The following is a 23,898-nucleotide window of genomic DNA, read 5'->3' on the forward strand; positions in this document are numbered from 1 at the left end:
CATCTTGAAAACTGACAGACCTGACTTTCTACAAGAGGACCTCATGATCTCTTTCAGTAGCATGAGGCAGAATATGGTCTAAATTAGGCATTAAGGAGTAGTCTTACAGAATTTTAAATGGTCTAACTTGAAAGATTTTAATAGCAAATTAAAAATCTTCTCACAGATGATGTTACTGTAAATACTACTCCAGAGAATTGGGCAGCTCTGCATATAACAAAAGAAACAGCTATGACAAGTAAGTCATAATGGTAACATAATTAGGTATTACATAAAGCAGGAAAAGATGCACTTTTTTAATGTAAGTGTCATGGAGCCCCTTTATTCTCCAGTTTGTGGTACATGCTTTTCCTAGATAGTTCACATACTTTTAAAATGAGAAACTGGTAATTACAGAGATTGTATGTACCTAGTGTTCATCAATATACTTGCTGATAAGTGGTGTAAAAGGCAGTCAGGCAGTGATACATCACACTGGTTACCTGGTATCAGCACATGTCTGACGATCAGGATGTGACTCCGTGTTCAACAGAACTTATGTAGAAAACTGTTTCTCAACAAGCATGTAATTATAAGTTATACATACCCGTGTGCCTTTAAAAAAGAATGTAAATCCACCCAATTTGACAAAAATAGGAATTCAGAAATTCTGTTGACTGTGTGTCACGGTATCTTCCTATTTAATACATTAAGTTAATGTACTTTGTAGTCAGAGTCATACGTTCACTTCTCTAGATAACATACTAGCTAGCCTGGGCAGACATCTGTTTTCTGGCAACTGCAGCTGTATACATGCCTCCGCAGCTGTATACATGCGTAGAAGTGCATAAGGTGCCTCAGAAATGCACATGCTTCTCACCACCTTATGTGTAAATCTGAGTTATTAGCCACATTAACACTGTCACAACTGCCAGTGTTTATAAACAGTCTACTCAGGTTTGCCATAATTTAGAAAACAACAACAACAAAAAAACACACACAAAAAACCAACAAACAAACAAAAGATGGTATTAGTCAAAAGACAAATATACCCGTTTCAGGGAAATACCGAATTATTTGATGTTTCATTGCTTTTCACAACCTCTCCCCACGTATTTGCTACTCAAAGAGCAGCAAATGCCCACCTGAGAAGGAAAAGACAGAGGTAACTCAATTTTTACGTGTTCTACATTTTCAACAGACTAGCCAGCAGAGGGTGCAAGAGCATCACAGCAGCCGCAAGCCCATGCCGTTTTCAGCAAAAGCAACCTAGGAAAGGCTGGGGCCACTGAATTTTTCTCTTTTCTGGTAAAAGATGCTCATATTAAATCAATCTGGAAATAAAAAAACTTATTTGGACACTTTTACTGATGTTTTATATTTCAGGGAATCACTTTTAAGGGCAGTTAATTCCAGAAATCTACTTAGAAGAGCAAGTTCCTTCAGTTTACACAGGCAGTAGTGACCCATCAATTCAAACTCCATGTACATTTCACATGTGTCAGCTTCACAGTAGAACCACAGACTGTGTATAGGTGTTTGATTAATCTGAAGTGCCAGGGAAAAACAGTGAAGATGAAAACGAGATTCTAATGAATGCCTGTACCCTGACAGTTCTTAAAAAATATCTACAGCAAGTATTTTGCTTCAAACAAATTCCTTTTCTTGCAATTATTTTTTAGGATTTTTGGTGCCCTGCATGCTTTACTTTCTCAGAACAAATCTGGAATAGGTCATGACACTGCCAAGGTGCATTCCTAAGCAAAGGCTTTTTAAAAATCTATTGTTTAAAGTTAAGATCTCAAGTCGGTACATACTCAGGAACTTACTGGCTCGAACACTTACTGCTGTGTGCTTGGAATTTTAAGACATTCAGATATAAAGTCAAAAGATTATAATGCTTTAATATGTGTGCCCCAGGCTGGTGTGAAGCAGAGTGCCTCAGTGAAGCATAAAACCAAAAGTTCTTGATTATTCACCAGCTTAGGTCAGGGCACACTTGGGCTGCTGACACAAACTCCTAACTGCATGTAGGTTGCCTTTATCCAGTCTGATAGTCTGCAGGACAGAAATGGCAGAAATTTTGCAAGCTGGTGGAGCATAAACATAGGCCACACACTGAAAATTCTCCCTACCTCTGACATTTCCCATTCCCTTTCTATACTATGCAAGACACACATGAGAAGAAGGACTAGAAGACATATTACTAATCTTGCCTCATGTGCCAGAAAACAGGATAAATAGTGATAGTGACAGAGTGCCAAAAGAGAATAGAGCTTTTATCAGTCTGAGTTGGTAAAAGGAAAGACTGCGACAGCATTGCTCTGGTGGCCTTGTGAGCAATGCTTCAAACACAAAGTACAGGTTTAAGCATATTTACTGGCAATTGTCTATAGTTTCACTAAAGCTTTACAGTGAATGGAGCCACTGTGCTTTATCCATGCCAGAAACTGTCGACGGTTTGTTCTGTTTGGCTCAGTCTTGCTCTCCTCTTGCCCTCCCTCCAAAAGCTCTGATCAGTGGCTTAAAAAAAGCCAAGCTCCCTATCCACATTCTTGTCTTACCAAGAAATAAAAATAAAAGGCACATGATGCAGGTCACACAGTAAAGAACATCTGGTACAAACAAGGTCATATTGATTTGGTGAGTAATTTTTAATAAAATGGCTCTAGATTATGCTTCATTACTCAATGTTTAAGGGCAACATTCTTGAATGGACTGAGAATGAGCTGGGAGCTGGAAAATGCTGTCATCGATCCATGGTGTGTCCTTCACCATTTAATCTCTGTACAGCAGTGTCCTCACCTGGTGACCAGGACTGGAAAGACCACTTGCATCATCTGCCTGCCCATCCCTCCATCCCAGGACAGAGGGGTGGAATTCTCTCTTAAACACCAGAGGCCAATGGCAGAGGAGCAGAGCTCTCCTCCCCGTGGAGGGGAGCCCAGGGACACCTCTGTCAGGAGGGGCCCAGCTGTGTGATGTAAACTCCCCTCAAGCTGTCAGGACAGGCATTTAGTACTTTATCAGGCAGGCAGGCAGCCTTGCTGATCAGTCGTCCAGACACAGCATCCTGATGCAACATCAAGACCCTTGTCCCTTTTGGGGACGATTCAGTGACTCTTGGCATCCGTCACTTGAGAGTCTTTCAATAATTTCAGTCTGTATTGAAGCACCCCTTATGAAAGTCACCATCTGGCATGTTCTGCTGTGTAGAGGTTTACCAGTCACTACACGTATCTTACAACCACGACCAGGGAACCATTCACCAAATTCTGATCCAGGTTTAAATAATAAAAGTTTGCCTATTTAACCTGTATGCAGCTGTTACATGGGGTTCTGGATTTGTTTTAATATATAAGTGCATACAGTCTGCTCCTAAGCCCACTACTGCAGAGAAATGGCAGCTTTGATGTACTAACAGTAGTTATCATTAATGGTATTCTGAAGCTGGGGATTCTCAATACATAACTCAAGACCTGTTTAGTTAATTATAACTGTATAAATATATTTTTTACAGAAATCCTTGAAGATGAGGGGGATTTTGCCAATTCCACTCCGGCAGCTCTGGCAGCTACACAAATAAAGAAGGAGACAATTGACATAGGTAGGTCAAGACTGTGTCTTGATGGTTCTAACAGCACATTTTACCTTAGTGAGAACTGCAGGTTTCTAAGGTTCATATATTATTCCTGCACATTCTACTTGTTCTACTTCTAGATTATGATAAAATCTGGGTGTTTGATTTCATAGTGCAAAAATGCATAAACTCTTATTTCTGCTTCCCCCCAATTAGTAAAACGATCTTATTTTCCCAGATATACTCCTTATTTTGCTAGATGTGATAAGACTATTTGATTGTGACACAAATATTGTTCTTTTTCCTATACAGTTGTGCTAGAGAAGATAAAGTAGAGAGCTAAATGGCTGTCTCAGATGTCTGAACTTTTCATACCATGTCTGTGTTTTCAAACTACTTCATGGGAATGCATTTAATTTCAGACTATTTGCTATCAAACAATTGCCATAAATATGCTGAATTATTTTACAAGTCAACCTGAAACCTGAGCCTCGGCAATATGTAGAAGTCATGCATTCAATTATAAGTATTCAGAAAAAGATTTATCAAAAATTTTAAAATGTAACATTAGAATATGTATTAATCTTTTGGAATAAATGAGCATACAAACCATGGAAGGTCATGAAAAAGAGGCATCAGAGGAAATAATGACACTGAAACATATTGACCTGATATCCTGGATCAAAATATACTTTACAGTATATGATTCTGTGAACAACAATTCTTCGGCCTTTTACATTGAAAGTTTCTACTATAGTATTGCTATTGTATGCATCAGTATTTCTGTGATCCAGACAAGAACTTCCTTCTTGGCAGTTGTGTTACCTGAGGTTTGGGTGTTCAGCCACCCTATCCAACACAGCTTTTATGACTGTTTAGATAGGCTGATCTTGATTATGAAAGACAACTGTGACAAGTATGACACAGAGGGCAACATCAGAGTAATGCCATCACAGCAATGACACATAGAAACACAAGTTACACTGAGGATAAAGTAAAGCTGTGTCCCTGAAAGTTCAGAGACATAGCGCGGTCACACTGATACAAAGAGCAGAGTTCATGCATAATGACGCAGAATAAAACATCATGCAAATCAACTGACTGCCTTATACACACAAATTCCCTGCTCCTGTCATGTAATATCCCATTGAGGATAGTAAACACCCAAGTCAAGAAGTACACAAGTAGCACGGCCGAAGGCAGAAAGAGATTAGAGAGCAGCATGGTTGAGAGAATAAGCATATAAATGAAAGTCATGGGAGTTTTTATAATAGTAAAACCAAAACATAAAGCCTTGAAGAGCCCAGCAGCAGGAGACCTACTGCTCCATTCTGGCCCAAGGTTGTGTTTCCAATAGCTGCAAGTGCTAAAGGCGCTTTTTTCCTAGTATCCCAAGAAAATCACACATACATGCTTACGACAGTATTTCTGATTATAAGTTTTCCTTACAAAATGATAAGAAGAACTAATCTTTCTCTTTCTCCGAACCCAAAAGTAATTCCACACAAAAGTGAACTTTCAGCCTCAGAGAAGCCCAAGCATGAGGAAATGAGCCCAGTCAGCAGAGCTCAGTTTTGATATCCATAGATGATTTCAAGAATTTTGAGGGCTCCTGCATTTTACTTCTGAAGGCAATAGGTTTTATGCCACGAAAGAATGCAAAGCTATTATAGCCTCACCTCTGATGAGGGAGAAAACCTCACATGCAGGCATGCAGAATAAGAATATAATGATTTTCTATCCTGCTAGAGGTGGAATTTTGAAGAGAATTCAGATGCTGGTAGAATAAAAAATAGTTCTTCTGCCTTCCCTCTTTAATCCACATAGAATAGTTTCAGGTACCGAAAGGTTAAAACCAGGCTCACTAGAGATAAGCCCCCAGCAGCCAATGTTCGAAGAATGGTGTGGTAGTGAGATCTTTTGGTCTGCTGTCTTAGTGGAGGTAGGGAGACAGGGGTGGGGAGCAGAATGAAGCCCCCCTAATCCAAGGGGAAATGGTCAGTGACCTACTACACCACTTGGATACACAGAAGTCTATGGGTCCAGATGGGATCCACCCAGTGGTGCCAAAGGAGCTGATGGAAGTGCTTACAGAGCCACTTTCAAACATTTATCAGCAGCCCTGGCTAACTGGGGAGGTCCCAGGTGACCGAGGTTAGTAAATGCTATGAACATCTAACAAGGGCCAGAAAGGGGATCTTGGGAACTACAGCCTGACCTCAGTGCCAAGGTTATAGAGCAGATCGTCTTACCTGCCATCACACAGCGCGTACAAGACAACCAGGCGATAAAGCCCAGTCAGTCAGCACAGGTTTATGAAAGGCAAGTACTGCTTGACTAACGTGATCTCTTATAACAAGGTGACCTGCTTAATGGATAATGGAAAGGCATTTGTTGTCCACCTAGACTTTAGAAAAGCCTTTGACACCAATTCCCACAGCATTCTCCTGCAGAAACCAGCTGCTCACTGTTTGGATGGGTGTATTCATCACTGAGTTAAAAACTGGCTGAATGGCTGGGCCCAAAGAGTTGCGGTGAATAGAGTTAAATCCAGTTGGCAGCCAGGCAGAAGTGATGTCCAGCAGGGAATCGATTCTGTTTAATATACGACCTGACAGGAGGCTGTAGTCAGGCGGGGGTCAGCCTTTTCCCCCAAGTAACAAGCAAGAGGACACAAGGTAACGGCCTCAAGCTGTGCCAGGGGAGGTTTGGATTGGATATTAGGAAAAATGCCTTCACTGAAAGGGTTGTCAAGCATTGGAACAGGCTTCCCAGGGCTGTGGTCGAGTCTCCATCCTTGGAGGTACTTTAGACACATAGATGGGGCACTCTGGAACATGGTTTACTGGTGGGGCTTGGCAGTGCTAGGTTAACAGTGGACTCCATGATATTAAAGGTGCTTTCCAACCTAAACAGGTCTACGGTTCTGTCATTTCTGTAATTAATGGGTTATGACATTTTTAAGTGAAGACAGGTGTGACATGTGGAAGATTACAATACTATTAGACTGTCTAAGTCTATTTTATTTAAGAGTGTGTATTTCTACAGATGATGATTCTATAAGCACTACCTCAGAAGACAGATCTTGTACACCAGTAGCAAAACGGATGGTTGGGACAGGTGAGCATTAAATTCCATGCATTTATTCTGAAACAGAATCACACCGTAACGACAGTACCAATGCTGGAGCAACCACATCTCTTCTGTAATCAAAGCTGGACTTTTCTACTCTGACTCCAACTAGCTTTATCACTAAACTTACAATTTAGTTTTGTAGCTCTGTTCCCTGTCATGAGCAGGAGTTGCGTTAATACTGTTGACTTTGCATTCTGTACTTATCTGATGTGCAGCACCTGCCTACTTCTGAGTATTTGTGAATCTGAAGGCATTTTTTTTCCTATTGAATCCACAGTAGCATTTCTATTTGAATGACACTTTGCCTTGAAACTATACTGGAAACCCATTTTCTTATCAATGCTGGTATCTTGGCGCTTTAAAGCTTAAGGCCTATTGCTTTCCTGCATGTAGCGCTTGGATACATCTGTCTTTAACCAAAACTAGCAACAAAATTACACTGACAAATGTGAAATTTTAGATGCCTTGGAGAAACAAGAGATTTTACTTGCTATGTATTTTGCAACTTAACAGAAGGGTAATCATGTATGTATATTAGCATTGTAAAACTAAAAGTTTCCTAATAGGAGATTATTATAGATATGAATTAATCTTTCAGCTGCTTACCAAGCCATTAGATACAATTACACTTTAATGTATGTATATTCAGGAATACTAAGTTGTTGTTTTATTTATATTTTCAGACAGTCACGTTCCCTTGGAAGAAGCACAAAATCACTTTAAGGTTATTACAATTAACGATACTGGAGCAGGAAAACACTGGAGTGATAATGAAGTCAGAGCTCTGATAAGCATTTGGTCAGATGAAAAGATACAACAAATGCTTGAAGGGGCCACAAGAAATAAAGAAATTTTTGAGGAAATCGCCCGAAGGTTAATGAAACGTGGCATAGACAGAGACTGGAAACAGTGCCGCACAAAGTACAAGAACCTAAAATATGAATACCGTGCACTGCAGAAGGAAAATGAGCACCTTGGTAATCCCAGGAGAAAAATGAGATTCTACGATGAAGTTGACTGTATCTTAAGAAGACAGCCGCTGGGTCCCGCTGGCTGGGGATGTGAAAGTTCAAGTCTCCTATCAGGTACTAAAAACTTCAATGATGAGACAAAACATTTAAAACTTAAAGGCTGTTGACCCATGCATTAGGGTGAAATATATGGCCAGAATGGGGAAGGAAAATAACTGAAAAGCCTGTATCTGCATGGTCATGTAGGCAAAACTCAGCAAAGGGAAATGGTCTTTGGAGTAACTTAGAACACTAAGTGAAAGCACCTGAAGCATTCAATGTTCCTGGAGAATCTTTGTGCTTTTGGAAGCTTAAGTGAGATACAGTGAAATGATGGTATGAAGTGTGGCAGGTTTTAGAAGTGATCTAGCAAGGCATGTGAAGGCTGATGGATAGAGAGCTACAAGGTCATACCGTTTAGAACTGCAGAAGTCTGTAACAATCAAGCCAAGTGAAGGGACTCAAAAAAAATAATCTTCATTAGTTCAATTCACACCACAGTCAAGAGAGAAAAATCCAGGGCAGTGATGCTTATTTGAGCATTGTTAATTAGAATTTGCCTCTGGTTTAGTATTAAAAGACCTCTGATTTAGGAACCTCACTGATAACCTTTTGTCTGCTGTACGGGTTCTCTTAACTGCTCCAGCTCTCGGGCATTTGTCCCTGCTACAGGCAAATCAGATGCTCTTGTAGAAGCAACTTAACCACTGCAGCTTAGAGCTCAGTGAGTTACGGTAAACCAAAACTAATTCTGTTTTTTATCAAAATGCTAACTAGAATAATAGTAGTAAAATTGCAGTGTCATAGATGTTAGTTGAAAACTTGAACCATTTCTGCAGAAGAGGGCAGATAGCCAGCTTAAGCAGAAACCGCTGGAGCCATCCTTAAGCCAGCTGTCCTCTGTCCTGAATCAGAGCCCTAAAGCACTGTCCAAGAGCCCCATATGGTCATGCCATTAGTTGAGGCTGGAATGACATCCACACAACCATAGGATGATGCCACTACTTCTTACCTATCTCATTCTTGTGCTCAATCACGTTCTTAAGACAGGCATTTTCTTCCAAATACAGAAACTGAAGATTATCAGTTCTTATTGCTGTCTGTGAATGGAATTTGTCAACACCAAGAATATTTGAGCCAACCTGTCTGTTTTACATTTAGCATGCTGGAAAAGGACCATCTAATCTGTGCTGTAAATGCTGATGTAGGAGACAGTAAAACAATAACCTTTCAGAAAAGCAGCTAAAGCTATTAAGCTTTTTGAGGCATCTGCCAAATAAATGTGTCTCCACCCTGATTTAGTGTGCCAACCCAGTACCTAACTTTTCTAGAAGATTCTTACTGCTCCAGGTCACTCATCCCAATGCATTTGCTTTTGTAGTATAAGGTTTTTTGGTGTGTGACTGACTGTATTTAAGAATCTCTACAAAATAGTCACCTTGGTTTTCTCTTCTAAGTTTCAGTGGGAGATGTAACAGTAAACACAGGATCCTTGAGTATCAAGAGAAAAACATGGAATGATGGTAAGAGTTCCTGACGTTTTAAAGCACCTATACACTGCTGTTGAATTGGATGCCAGACTCTTAATTCCCAGTACTAAACCAGTTTAAAAATAAAGAAATCCTAGAACTTAACACCAAGCTGCCAAGTCAAGGTTCTCTTGCCCTCAACAGTCTGCAAAAGAAGAGTCCTGATAAAAAATGTGGGCCTAAGGAAAGCTGCAATTTATTTATTTCAATCCTCATCCCTGGTATGAATGAAGTAAACATCAGTTGTAAGAATCGTGTGCAAGGAAAAGATAAACATTTTTTAAAAGAAAATGTCTCAATTACTTGTGCTGCTCAGAGGAAAAAAAGGAAAATATATCACAGTCATGGTTTCCTCATATAACATGCATCAGTAAATGAGAGGAAAAAATACACTTATTTAGATGTATAAAGTCTAACATGCTACGTCTAGCATGTTGTACAAGAGAAAACACGTTAATGCAGCTATTCCAAAGAGAAGATATAGTATAGAATCACTGACAGAGAAAAACGAAGGGATGGGTAGAAATACATGGCATGCAATCTGACATAGGAAAGGTTGGGAGCTTGTTTGCTTTTTTTTCCTGGCAGAACTGTCAGGCCTTTTAAAATGAAAAAGTCGAACACTTAGGGATGACAATCTGAGTTTTGGGAGGCTTACCCCTATTTCTAATACTAAACTGTTGTCTTGTCTACAGACAGCTGAACGCAAACAGATCCAAACACCACACCATTTCTGAATTCAACCTGCTCAGTTCACCATCCCAAACTACTAACAGGACTAACTCCTATGTGATTAAATATACTTTCCGTTATTGCCTATTAGGCAAATACATCTGGCAGAAGTCAGTATCTAGGCAAAGCTGAAGGTTTCAAATGAGTAATTTTTACAAGGTCTGCTTCATTCCTCCTTGACGTTATACAATGACCCCTTATACAACACCTGGCAATGCCTACCAAAAATGCATAACACAAGGACAGCATTAGTAGGATCTAGCTAGATGTCAGTGTCAGCAGTTCATTGTCTTGCGCACTCTTAACTACATCCTTTGCTTTTGTCCACAGAGGTGTCACCTGTTCCACTTAAGAAAAGCGCTTCTGAAAACACCATACTCCACTTCCAAAAGCTATTAACAGAGAGAGTGCACACAGTAACAGAAGGCAAAAAGTTACTGTTAGAAAGGCTTTGTAAGCAGGAGGAAATGCAAGACCTCAACAGAACACAGCGGTATGCTGATCCATCAGCCATACAACAGGTTGGTTTAATGAACTTTCTACTAAATTAGCATGCAAAGAGATTCTCTCAGATAGAAGAAAATTAGACAGACATATTTAGGAGTGTAGGTCACCCACATGAGTGTATGCTTGCTCCCCTTTAATATATTCACCTTCTGCCATATAAACTAAAACAACACGAGTTCCCATCATAATCCTTAACTATGATCTTTTAGCAGTGACGTCAGTCTAACAAAAGATATAAATTCTACCTACATGCCTTGGCTCACCTACTGGCATAAGCAACAGGCTTAATGGAAAGAAACTAACACTTTGACTGATAAAGAAAACATGTATAGTTCAAATTGCATCCCATCATTTCCAATTACCATCTCTATGACCTTCCTAGCAAGAAGTCCTCTGCAATTAACCAAACAGTCAAGTCATGAGAACTTCTTTTTGGTTAGGCAAAGCTGGTGGGGAAAACACAATACTTAATTCCTTTACCAGCATTTACGCTCCTAGCTGCTCCTTCTGTGTATGCTGGTGTGGGGGACCATCCCCAGCTGCCCACTGAAGGCATGGTGCTGTGCAGCAGTGAACTGGAGAATTCATAAAGTATACAGTGTTGACGGCAACCTAGAAGGTGCAGGCATGAGTTCTGGTTCCAGTTCTGTGCTGGGCAAGGGGTCTGCCTGGCCCAGTAACCAATGAAGTACAGAAAACAGAGAAGCAATGCAGGGAACAATGACACAGTAAGTGACAAATGCCATGCCATAACTATTACTCTGCAAAATCCTACTAGCAGCTACTTTATTTTGTGATTGTCTAAGTATTCTATAGCCTGTACTGCCTGCAAGGCATGCATTTCCAGGGGGTTCTTTTAGTGTGTTCAAGCAGAACAACTCATTTCTGGATCTCTCTCATGTCTGGGCATGTATCTACACAGCCCTGCCAAAGCTAGGTCAGTTCTGGGCACGCACAAGGGCACAACTGAAATCAAATGGTAAAGTTTCTACTGCAGCAGCAACAGCCAACAGATCTCTTTATACACAGAGGCCTAAATTCTATCCAAGTCGCTCTTCACAAAATGTTACACAAAAATATTACTGACACAGGGCTTTGTTTCCTGCTGGAAGGGTAATTATTTTCTTGTCAAATTTTTATAAGCGATATTATGAAGGTAAATAATTTCCACCAAGGTAGATGTTACCTGCCACTTAACTAGCATTCATAAAACAATGCAGAAAAGTCTGAGAAAGATCCCTAGAAAATTACAGGGTTTAAATCATGTTCATTTTAACAGTGACATGCACATACAGTTTCAGTGTACACTTATCTACCGTTTTTCACAGTTCACACTGGTTACTCAGTTTAAGCCTTTGACTTGTAATACTATTCTCTCTTTGCAATGGTTTGGTTCAAAGATGCATCCCTGAATTTGGATCGTATTACCTGCACACATTACCTGCATACAGAGCTACTGTCTTTGGTAGGAGGACAAGGGATCTGTCCCTGCCATCATGGCTGGCAGTCAGGTATGCTGCTAAACATGCAGAGCCAGCTGAATGCATAGTACCATTCCTACCAGTAGTAAAACCACAGGATACTCCTTTTGCACATTAAAGTGAGTGATCCTACCCTAATTCACTGTAGTACATTTAAACAGTTTAGTTCAATTTAAATTTAAATTAAGTTTTTAAATAACTGTACTGGAAATAACATGGATCACTTACGTGTTCTGCTTTACCTGTTCAGTTCTATGAGTGCAAGACTGAAATTGATTTGATAACGCATTGCAAGAAGATCCCCTTTTCTCCATGCTACTCTGAGCAATTCAAAGCTTGCTGGATCCTCTATAAGCCAATTCAGCTCACTAACCTGACACAGACTAGTCCCGCTGGGGAAAAAAAAAAAAGCAAATGGTTTTCTGTAGCAGCCCCACACGTTCTTGGCTGTGCTAGGCCTAACTTTGAGCACCTCAAAGGTTGCTTTTGTTGCAGCGTGGCTGCCCTCACAGAAGAAAAGCTAACCTGAAGGAGGCAGTTAGCACTGCAAAGGAGACAACCTGGACAACCTGCACTTAACATTCTGAGTGATGCACAAGGATCCAAATCTTTCCAAAACTTTTCTGTCATTCAGTACAAACACCCCCCCAAAAGCTTTCTCTTCTTCCAGAAAATAAAAAATACTTATTTTATTCATTAGAATAAGCAGATCTTTCAAGAAATATGTATCTGGTTTTAAATGCTGTTGTTCAGATGGAAACCGCACAAAAGCACTGAGTCAAAAGGACTGTCTAAATTCTTAGTAAGTCAGAGCAGAGAACTGCAGAGACATCTGCACTCTCTTCTTTGAAACTGTTCATAACAGCATAGATGTGAAGCAAGAACTGACAGAAAATAAAGAACACAAGTAGCTTTCCAAGGGAAGTATTTTTTCTCAGAAATCTTTACAGAGAGTGGAAGTTACTTGACAAATACCCCAAAAGTGGACTTCCCTTTGTGTGAGATTCCACTGCAGCTCTTCTTTCCTTCTGTTCACATTTCTTTTCGGACAAAGATGGTAAGAGATGTCAAGTGCACAGGCATTTGGTACTATCCAGTATTTATGCACTACTCCCATTTATACAGACAACAGTCATCTACTTGAATATGTAGGACACTGAGATAAATCAAAGTGGCATCAAGACAACCTTTCTTCACTGCAGTTGTAGTTACCATTCCACATTACTTTTTGCTATAAAAATAACATGGATATTGCACATTTAGAATACCAACTGTCTACAGATATGGTCTGTCTGCTTTTGATAGGATCTGTGGGATTGCTAGAGTGAAGGATTTATCAAAAAAAGTCCCTTCAAAACCAGCAGTAGTTAATCCAACTCTTATTTCCAGGGTATTTTTTATATCCACTTGAGCTTGTGTTGTGGCTGTGCTCTGATAAAGCCTTACACCCCTTACAGCCACACGATAGTTTAGGCACACTTAGGGGCAAGTTAAAAGGAACTTGGGGCACCATCTGAGCTATGCTTAAAGGTTATATTGAGAGCATTACACAGGACAAAAGGACTTGGGAGGACAGGCCTTCTTAGACATAGACCCACAAATGTGATTCCTTTTTAGCAGAAAGGCCAGACCAAGTTGTTTCTATGTAACTGCTCCTGGAAATATTAATATGAATTACACCATGAAAATGGTGCAGCTTAAAAATCAAAACCAACACCAAGCAATGATGTCAAGATAAGCAATCATTTAAAAAACAGATCTTTGCTCTTCTCAAATATCTGCACTGTTACCAGGGAGGGGTTCAGATAACTGAGGGCAAGTCTGTCTCCTCTACCATTTGCAAATGACAGTGCTGATTTTTTTTGAGGTATGGCAGATAAATAAAGTAATCACCACAGTCTACCTATACTACAAAGTTCCATTCTTCTCTAAAGCACACATTCACTGAGATGAATGGGCCACTTTACATGTCTTTCATAGGGCTGTTACCCTGGAAAGTCCGTTGAATGCCCCATTTAGATTATTTCCTGGTAGACCAAACTATGTTTGGGCCAAATGCATGGAGAATGAGCTCCAGGGAGGAGAAATGCCTGCATTGTTGGTGGATCCACAAGCACTGTCAGCATCATTGTCAGCTTAAAAGACTCTCCCTCCAGACTCACCCTTTGTTCCTCCTCCAGCAGCAAGGCCTCCCTCGTGCTGGCACAAGAGTGTACATAGACAAGTGGTTAATGAACTGACAGAACCGATTTAATTAAAACTAGCCTAATGAAAAGCGCCTCTAAACAATCCTTACCTTTTTTTTTTTGAGGGAAGTAGTGTAAGACATAGCAAAGAGCAGCTAGGACAGCTTTATTTGAACTGAACTACCCAGCACGAACTTCCTATGCTTTGTACAACCCTCCCTCCAGGCAACAGGCTCACATTCAAGGTATGGGGAGGCAAGCCAACACAGCTTGTGAAAATTACTGGACAGCTGTACCATGCCATCTTGGATAACAACTATAGTCAATGTAAAGAGGAGCAGTCTCACCCCAATTCTGTGGCTAGGTTAATGTAATGGGATGTCTCCTGGCCACAATAAACATAATGGCTGTCTCCGAAATGTCCTCTTGCACAAACATTTTGGCACCACTTCCCTCCTGGCTTTTCCAGTCTTTATGTTATCTCATTCCAGTTGGTTTCTCTACATCCAGAGATAAGAGCTGATACCAAACTGCATTTTGTGACATGTACATCTAAGAGATCTGAGCTTGGGTAGAACAGAAGTCTGGCTTTCCGAAAACATATGCAGCAACCTGAGCCCTCCAGGAAGCTATATAAAACAACTGAGCCCATATAAGAGCTCACCACAACAGAAAGGTCCCCCTCCTCCTCTCTTCCTGCAGGAGTGAGCTTTGTGGCATGTAATTGAACTGGGCTGTCAGCATCTAGCAGCACAGAATGGCCTATAAACGTAAACCAAGACAGAACTAAAAGACAGTGTGTTTAGTAAGCGTCTCTGAAAGCGGGGAGCATTTTCAGTACATACAGCATGAATGTTCTGGTAAAACAGCACACAGACTCAGTCACTAGTTATACATACATCTTAGCCAGTATATGCTACAGAGAATTTACATAGAAATATGGTTACTTACAGCATTTGGCATTTAGATAATAAAAATATTTAACATTGCACTTCTTGAATCTAAGGACTGGGGATCTGCTAAACTCATAATAAGTTCTTGAGATGAAATGAATGAAGAGGTAAATACGTCACAGACCAAATTAGCAGGAATATTACCTGTAGCATATCCATGTCCCTCAGAAAATTCCCATCCAACTACTATCCCAAACTTTTTGTGTACAAGATTGATGTTGTAAGACAGGATTACCAATAGCTTGCTCAATGGCCTTTTTAAATATCAATTTTGTAGGTAAGAGGTTATATATAAAAATGTAGATAAACACTTTCATTATGCTACACTGAGGGTAGCTATTTGGAAGGATGGCTAATGGGAAGCAACCAGTAATTCTACTAGATTGAAAGTAAAAATTCTTAACTTACACTGGTGATTATTTGGGTTCTGTTGTGTGGGGTTTAATAGTGGACAGCTATAGGGAAGCCATCAAGAAAGCATGCTGGCCAACCTCTCCCTTCCCCCCAATTTACACTGATTCTCATAATAAACACCATACATACACCCAGCTGAGTTGGGACAAGGAGTATTCCCTCACTTAACAGGATTTCCACCTGCAGAGATCAGACCTTATAAGGGCCTTTTTTAAGAACCAGCACGAAGCTGGATACACTCAGGTTTCAGTACATAGTATTACTGCCAAACATTTTCCAGGGAATTTTGAAAAAGTTAACAGAAATCACATTTGTTCCAAGATTACCTTTGCAAATTTGTCCTGGTCAAGGACTCAGATGACGTTTAATAGATCTGTAACTCAAAGAACTCCTCCTCCTTCACCGCCCCCAAGAAAGTTGTCTCCTTACCAATATCCTGACTTTATTTTGGCATGCTGTTAGTGGATTACAGTGGCTTTCTTCCCTATCTTACAAATTGTAAAGATGTTTTAGAACATCCACTTTTAAGCCTTGTTAATGTTGACACCAGAGTAGCAGCTTTAGTGGTAGCTATAGGTTTCAGTCATAAGAATTCACTGCTAACATAGCTGTAAAATGTGTTAAAATCTGATGAGAATCACTTTGAAATGGTCTCAAGTTAAATTGGTACAATGTTGTTAGTGTGTGGAAGGCCTTAATTAGCCTGTGAGTAGGAATATACGGGTTTTCATTTTAATTCATAGTTCACCATTATAGAGTTAAAGCCAATGAAAAGCCAGATTTTAACTTCTGCTACAAAGGATTATGCATCTGTTAGTCTCTTAAGCCTGACTGGAACTGACCGTTATATTTACCATCCCTCTCTTACATACTTACTTATTTTTAAAAGAATAAGGTTAAGAGACACTTCTTGGGTTTTAAGTTTTAAAAAAATGGGCTTAATGCAATATACAGGTACAGTTAATGCTAAAACCTATTACTGCCTGAGAGCGATGCCACCCCTTCTACACCTCACAGCAGGGAAAATGCAAAAAGGTTAGAGATAAAACATTAAAGAAGGAAATGGGAACATTGACATCTCAGCTATTTAATAGAGTTCCATCGAGTGCTTGCAAAGGTATACCTAATTGAATAGACTGTGTCACTCCACAGATGCAATCATGTTTATGCCTCTAAGAAAGCAGCCCTTATAAGTTTTGTCAGTTACTGAGCTCTAAGATCAGAATCAGAGCTAGCGTGTGCATGCTTTTAGGTGTGCATCTTGCCATAGAACTGGTGAACTGCTTACAGTTTCAACCACAACAGTGGCGTTACTGTCTACAGTTGTGTCCTCCATAGGGGATATTTGATATTAAACAGCTCATGGAAATCAAATATACTTGTCAAGTGCCCATCAATAAAAATATCATGAAATAAGGTTGCAATGAAAATTGAGATAATAAGATGCAGAGTAATGAAAATACATCAATCATTTTATTTTTTTGGCCCACCAATGTAACTGCATAAGCACAAATGAGTTAAGATTTTTTTTTTCCAGAAAAATGGTGCAACCTAAAATGAGACTTTTAGTTAGTCTCATTAGGCTTTTTTCCTTGGATTCTGCAGCTCTATCTCTTCCAATGAAAACATTTTTGATGGACACTGGCAAATATATACTGTTTATGAATGATACACCTGCAACCCAACGTCTTAGTATATGAGTCATGTAGGGATGCAGGATTTTACCAGTAAAAGTATATGAAATTCGGTTGTAATAAACAGAAAATCTCAATGTAAACTATTTTCTGTTGTTGGTGCAAAGCCATTTCAAAGCATGCCTGTGATATCAGAAATACAAAGAACCTATCATTTTATCTATTCATTGCATGGGTACTCAGGAGAAGCTCACCTCCCCAGGCTGTCCGCAATGTGATTACAAGTGGGAAGTTAAGCACAGGGTAGAGGTGTTTGCACTGCATGTTCTACAAAGCTTGTGTGTGTGGGCTTGGCCGTGCATGTGTTCCCACAAGGAGCATAACCCCCTTTTGGCACCCCTGGGAAAACGGTCAGCATATGTCTGAATTACTTTGAATACCAAAGGGAAGCAGAACCCAAACTTCCTTTTGCAGCTCTGCGTTCCCAGTGATCCTAGTCTGTTTCACATCGCCATAGACATGGCAGGTAGAAGAAAGTTTCGTTGTATCATGGTGATGAAGATTCACAACTATGGCTAGTAGGAGCCTTAAGATCTACTGCGCCAAGGCAGTCCCGACGTGTGTTAATTACATTTCACACGAGCATCCCGAGTAACGCCAGGAATGCCGGCCCGTCTTGCCGCGCCGCCAGCGGGAGGTCAGCGCCTGCCTGTCACCGCTGCGGCGGGGCTGGGACTGGGCGACGGGCGCATCCCCGCCGCCACGCCGGGGGCTGCGCGCACGGAGGGTCCGGCCGGCGGCAGGAGCGGATGCCGCTTAAAAGTGAGATGCGGCTGAGGTGTAAGGCACGTCCCAGAGCTGCTCCGTCGGCGAGGCCGGCCCGGGACTCGGCGCGGCATGCCTTGCTCTCCGCCAAAGGGATGCTGCCGGGTCTCCCCAGCGGCGCGGAGCTGGAGAAAGGGACGGGACGCTCTGGAGCTGTCAGGCCCCCGGCCGCGCCGTTCGCCTCCCACCCCGCTCCTGCCGCCGCCAGTTGCACATGCCGAAGCGGACCCCCGACCACCGCGGGGTAGCCGCAGCAGCCCGGCCCGCTGCAGAGTTGCCGTTTTGGGACAGTGACCCTATACATCCCGGCCCCGACTCCCGTGCCCCCCCCTCCCTTACCTGTGCTGCAGCCCCACCAGCCCCAGCGTGATCACATGGGGCACGTCCAGCTCGGTGGGCCACACGCCGGAGGCGATGCAGCCGAACACGCCGCACTCCTCCCGGATGCCCAGCTCCTCCAGCTCCATGGCGCGGGTGGCACGTGGCGGCGCGGCCCCGCTCGACGGCCCCGGTCCCTCTCCCGCTGTGGCGGCTCCCGCGCGCTCCTGCCTGCGCTGCGCGCAGCCAACAGCGCCGCGCCGCCAGTAGCCTGCCGGGGTGGGCTCCCTCATTTACATACGGGGGGGCCCTCCCCGCCCCTGGCCCCGCGCCCACCGCACGCCGCAAGGCGCGGGTTCGCCCTCGGGGCGGGGGGCGCGGGCGCGGCGCGGGGCGGCATTGGCCGTAAAGTGGGGCCGGGGCCGTGTTTGCACGAGGAGGAGGGCGCCCGGCCGGGGCTCGCCCGCGGAACGCAGCGGGGCGGAGAGGGGCGCGTTGGGCGGTGATTGGCGGGCGGCGCCGCTGCCCCGCCTGCCCGCCCCTTCCGCCGGCCCCTTCTTACCCCGGCGGCGGGGTCCGGCGGCTTGTGTTGAGCGTGTGTTCTGTGCCCTAGGTGTCTGCTGCCGCTCCCGCCGCCGTAGCCATGGCCCCTGCAGGATCAGGTAAGTGCCTGCCCCACGGCAGGGCACGCTGCGAGCGGTCGGGGGACGGGTCGGCGGGTGCCGCTGCCGGAGGGGGTGGGGGGGTAGGTGTGAGCTCGGGTGTAGCTCCTTGGGAGCCACCTTTTGTCCTCCGCAGAGCTTTGCTTTGGGTTGTTTTCTTCTCGTGGGTGGCCGCGACCCTGCCCGAAGGGGGCACCAGCTGCCCCCTGTCCCGCGGGAGTAGCGGGCGAGCGCTTCGAGACAAGCGTTTCTAGCCTCGGGCGGAGGGTGCTCCGGGCCGCTGCCGTTCGGCTTCCCGAACCTCGTGTTTGTCCGGAAGCTAAACCACATCAAAATACCGGCTAAAAGCAGCGCAACTTCGCTTATCTCAGACGGCACCTCCCGACCGCCGGCGGCCAGCGAAAACCGGTGCCAGTGCGGAGGAGAGCGCAGCCGGAGGAGGAGAGCTCGGTGCTCCAAGTGGGAAGCTGCCCCGACGTTCCCTGCGCACCTTTCGTGGCGCCGGAGTCCTGCGGGCAGAAGCGTTGGGCGCTTGTTTCGCTCTTGCTGCCCGGGGGCGGGGGCAAGCCTCACCGCATTGCCAGCAGATGTGGGCTTGGCGGTGGCTCACGGGCTGCAGCCCGGGGTCCTGCTGGGTCTCGCTTTGCAAAGTATGCGAACTTGGTGGGCTTATTTGCAGAAGCATTTATTTCAATCTAAAACTTTGTTCATTCATCCGTTACTTCTTCAGACCTGAAACTTGGTAAAAAAGTTAATGAAGGTAAAACAAAAGAAGTGTTCGAGCTGCCAGATATGCCGGGATGTGTTCTCATGCAGTCAAAAGACCAAATAACAGCGGGAAATGCGGCCAGGAAGGACCGAATGGAAGGGAAGGCTGCCATTTCCAATACAACAACTAGCTGTGTGTTTCAGTTGCTGCAAGAATCTGGTAAGTATTTCAAAGGTAGAATATATGCCTGTGTATTACAGATCTTGTTAGAAAACGATGTTGTTTCTGTGTATCCTGCCCTGAAGCTCTGATGTTGCATGGGGAGAAGGGGGTTAGTGTCTCTTCTGTTTGTTTTTAGTTACGCTTTTCCTTCTGGACTGCAGAGCTGGGTGGGTGATTTGTTCATTTGTAGCATGAGAGTATCCGAAGTAATCTTCCAGTAACAGATAACACTGCAACACCTTCTGCTTGTTTGGACACACCTCTCATGCTCCCCTCTACTTCTATCAGTTACTCCTTTCCCTTGTGTTCCCTTGTCTGGAAGCGTCTTGCCTTTCTTCCTACATCTGCCTACAAGTCACTGCTAGCTAGTGGCACTAGCAGACTGTGTACTAAGCTGTGTGAAACTTGTGTATGAATGTTAAAATTAGAGTATCTTTCTATAACATTTTTCTTTCTCCTCAGTTTTTATGCTGTATCAACATAAAGGTTCTGCATGCTTGTGCCTTTGCAATGTGGTCCGCATTTATTGGTCTGTATTGAATGTTAAGGAGAACGTAACGTTTCCGTTAAGAGACTCAAAATGTTTCTGGTGCTAGAAGTGTCCTTTCATGGAATACATAACGAACTTGAGTCACTGAAGTTTTGAACCACACTTCCGAAAACGGAGCCAGTGTCTTTGCTTTGAGAAAGCATCTTGAAGTGTCTTTGACTGAGAAGTTTGCAAGTTGCAAAGAGGAGTTTGCACCACCTTGAGCTGCAAACAGTACTGTAACACAGCCACCAGTAAACTTGGTTAAGATGCTTATAGCTGCATGCTCAGTGCACTCTAAAGATTTTGCACAAGCATTGTTTAAGTACCAGATGAGTTACTTTAAAACTCGTATTATCTGTTGTAAGGCGTAGTAATGGTTCTCAGAGAGACAATCAGTAAAGTCCTAGTACGTGTAATACGTGGCAAAGAGAGAGATGATATTTGTGAGGTTGTATCTACCTATATTTCTGTGCAGTTAGTTCTTAAAATACGGGCCAAGACAAAGATAAATCATAGAATCATAGAATAGTTAGGGTTGGAAAGGACCTTAAGATCATAAAGTTCCAACCCCCCTGCCATGGGCAGGGACACCTCGCTCTAAACCATATTACCCAAGGCTATAATCCTCAGTCACTGCCGTTCTTGGGAAGCCTGTTGTGCATATAGCATAGAGAAGCCTCCAAGGTATTTCTGATTATATTTGCAGTTGACTATAACTACCAGTTTTCATTTAGGAATAGTTAATGTGATGTTTTGACTAAGTATTACAGAGCAATAGATAACAATTCAAAATAGCTAATATCCTACAGACAGGAATTCCAGTGTCAAGAAGCCATACTTGTAGACCTCTCAAAGATCCCTAAATGGCTTACGCTTGGTAATTTCATGTGCTGTGGAAAACATGCAAACAACCACTGCATTTTGAGGCAACAAAAGAACTTTCTGGGTGGTTCTCCAGTTTGCTTATTTGACTGGCATAAAAGGCAGATAATGTGAATGCCTTATCATGGAAGTAGTTTGTTTGCTTTGCGCAACTCTTCTTAATCTACTCTTTCAAAGATGATGATTTACAAAGTTCTGTTAAAGTTTCTCTCCTTTTATAATAGAGTTAACCTCAGGCCTTCAAAAGCAGGCATTCGCACTGATGAAAAACGTAGTAGTAAACCATGCAGGGCTGTTAATGCATGGATTTATCGGTGTCTTAATATGCAGCTGATAAGTTAAATCATGCTGCAATGCAACAGAATCTGAGGGGTCTATGGTAATACTGTATTTCAAGACTTTCAAGTCTTCTTTCATGGCTCTGAAAGTGGGATGGAATAGAGCTTCTTGGTTTGACTGGATGCAGCTCTTTTGTCTTCTGTTTCTGGCAGATGCCAAGTAGGCTTAGCAGTCATCTTGCCATGGTTGGGTACTTAGTTGCTGCTAACTTTTGTTTAAAAGCAAACCATTATGAGGAATAGGTGTGTTGTGGGTTTTGTTTTGTTTTGTTTTAATCTCTGTGATCAAAATTATTTGCAAGAATAGGATTTTTGGCCAGAGCACCAGGTTCTGAGCAACAAGGAAGCATTGTAGGATTAAATTGGCAAAACTAATGACTTGCAGAAGGTAATTGCATTGACTTCTTTTTGCAAGGCCAGAGTGGGCTTAAGACACCGTGAAGAGATACAGTATGTTCTTTAAGTCCAGAGATGAACAAGATTGAGTGGTACTTACAATAAAGATGTTTGTGACTTATTTCAACTGTGAACTGTGCCTAGTAATGGAACTAAACTGGCATCTCTCTGTTTAGGAATCAAAACAGCTTTTGTCAGGAAACAGAGTGACACAGCATTTATAGCAGCTCACTGTGAAATGATCCCAATTGAATGGGTGTGCAGAAGAATTGCTACTGGCTCCTTCCTCAAACGAAACCCTGGTGTTAAAGAAGGGTATAGGTTCTACCCACCCAAAATTGAGATGTTTTACAAGGTAAGTTTACTGTGATGCTAATGAAACTTAAACAGAGCTAGAACTCTGCATTATCTCCTTTCAGATGCAAACAAATAAAGCAAGTGGTGACAGTGGCTCACCAGTTCTCTTAGTATTGGTGATTTTACCATCCTAATGTTTTCTTGCATCCTTATCCAACACCTGTTTTGTCTCAAGTGTGCATAGTATAATACTGGCTTACAGACCCATCAAAGAGTAACAAACCAAACTACATAAAATAGAGAAATGCCTTATTTATAAGGTATAAGGGCTTTGGGGGCATAAACTTCACACATCAGTTGTAACAGATGTGTTTATATATTTGAAGAAATTAAAACAAATGGTACTTGCGTGGTGAGTACCTAGCTGCTCATGTAGGATGCTGAGCTACTTCGGAAGTATGTGCTGAAGGAAGTGTCTTGTGAACTATGACCTGAAGTGTTATTTGTAGTGTACCCTGTCACTCCTGGGGCACTGTCCAAACTCAAAGGAGCTTTTTAAAGATGTTCAGGTGCTACAGCAAAGTGTCTTCAATATTCCTGTCCCTTTTTTTTTAGTGCTTATCGTAAAAAAGACTAGTTTGAAGTCTGTATTGTTTTTGTTGTTGAAAACCAAACAAAACAGCATTGTCTTCTCATAGTAATTTTCCTACTTACTGCAAGCTTAAATTACGTAATGTATATGTTTGCTTTCGTAACAGGATGATGCTGCTAATGACCCACAGTGGTCTGAGGAACAGATAATTGAAGCAAAATTCTGTTTTGCTGGACTTACTATTGGCCAGACTGAAGTGGATATCATGGCTCGTTCTACTCAAGCTATTTTTGAGATCCTGGAAAAATCATGGCAGCCTCAAAACTGCACTCTCGTAGACCTGAAGGTACAAGAATCTGATTTCTCACAATCCTGGTTCTGACAGTAAATCTATCACTGTATGGTTCCTAAAGTAGGAGTCTTTCTGTCTTTTTAGATTGAATTTGGTGTTAATGTTCTGACAAAAGAAATCGTTCTTGCTGATGTTATTGATAATGATTCCTGGAGGCTGTGGCCATCAGGCGACAGAAGCCAGCAGAAGGACAAACAGGTAATGTGTTAATCTTTATCTTCTAAATTGGTTGGGAAAGAGAATGGAAAAAGCAAATCCTACAGTTAAACACTTGCTTTCAGAGTAGCTTGTAGGGTACCTCCTGCCAATCCTGTTTTCATTAAATAGTTTATTATGTGGTAGGAAAAAATCCTCTGCCTATATATGTTTGGTAGGAATGCTCAACAGCAGTACTGATTGGAGCTGTTGTTTTCAGGAGTAATAAGAATTTCTGACCTGTTTTGCAGATAATAAAATAATTGGACAACAGATTGGTAAAAGGAATAGAATCTTTAGTTCCCAGCTCTGCCTCCAAGTTGCTGTTTATCCAGAGTGGTATCCTATAGTAGTAGAGATCTGGCAATATGTAAGAGGGATCTGCAGGAGAGTTTTCTTCATGATTTATTTTGGTTAAGCTTGAATTCAATATTCAGT

General features: G+C 42.3%; 2 protein-coding genes across 4 annotated transcripts in view; one reads left to right on the forward strand and one right to left on the reverse strand.

Moving 5' to 3' along the window:
- Positions 1 to 18,569, reverse strand: part of PPAT (phosphoribosyl pyrophosphate amidotransferase) — a 46,623-nt gene extending 28,054 nt beyond the window's left edge. Inside the window, exon 1 of the mRNA XM_061370744.1 lies at positions 18,305 to 18,569. Within this exon, the coding sequence (XP_061226728.1) occupies positions 18,305 to 18,432 (128 nt within the window). The 5' untranslated portion in view covers positions 18,433 to 18,569. The remainder of the gene's footprint in view (positions 1 to 18,304) is intronic.
- Positions 1 to 23,898, forward strand: part of PAICS (phosphoribosylaminoimidazole carboxylase and phosphoribosylaminoimidazolesuccinocarboxamide synthase) — a 38,498-nt gene that overhangs the window by 10,415 nt on the left and 4,185 nt on the right. For all 3 annotated transcript variants that reach the window (XM_061370713.1, XM_061370720.1, XM_061370729.1), the window contains 10 exons: positions 3,500 to 3,586; positions 6,608 to 6,679; positions 7,378 to 7,779; positions 9,162 to 9,227; positions 10,296 to 10,486; positions 18,897 to 18,945; positions 19,676 to 19,873; positions 22,201 to 22,379; positions 23,080 to 23,259; positions 23,350 to 23,463. In XM_061370713.1, coding sequence (XP_061226697.1) covers positions 3,500 to 3,586; positions 6,608 to 6,679; positions 7,378 to 7,779; positions 9,162 to 9,227; positions 10,296 to 10,486; positions 18,897 to 18,945; positions 19,676 to 19,873; positions 22,201 to 22,379; positions 23,080 to 23,259; positions 23,350 to 23,463 — 1,538 coding nt within the window. The remainder of the gene's footprint in view (positions 1 to 3,499; positions 3,587 to 6,607; positions 6,680 to 7,377; positions 7,780 to 9,161; positions 9,228 to 10,295; positions 10,487 to 18,896; positions 18,946 to 19,675; positions 19,874 to 22,200; positions 22,380 to 23,079; positions 23,260 to 23,349; positions 23,464 to 23,898) is intronic.

This window comes from Neopsephotus bourkii, unplaced genomic scaffold (assembly GCF_033783945.1).
Source record: "Neopsephotus bourkii isolate Nb327-2 ecotype Australia unplaced genomic scaffold, CSIRO-AGI_Nbou_v1 NB_168, whole genome shotgun sequence".
Taxonomy (NCBI): Eukaryota; Metazoa; Chordata; class Aves; order Psittaciformes; family Psittacidae; genus Neopsephotus; species Neopsephotus bourkii.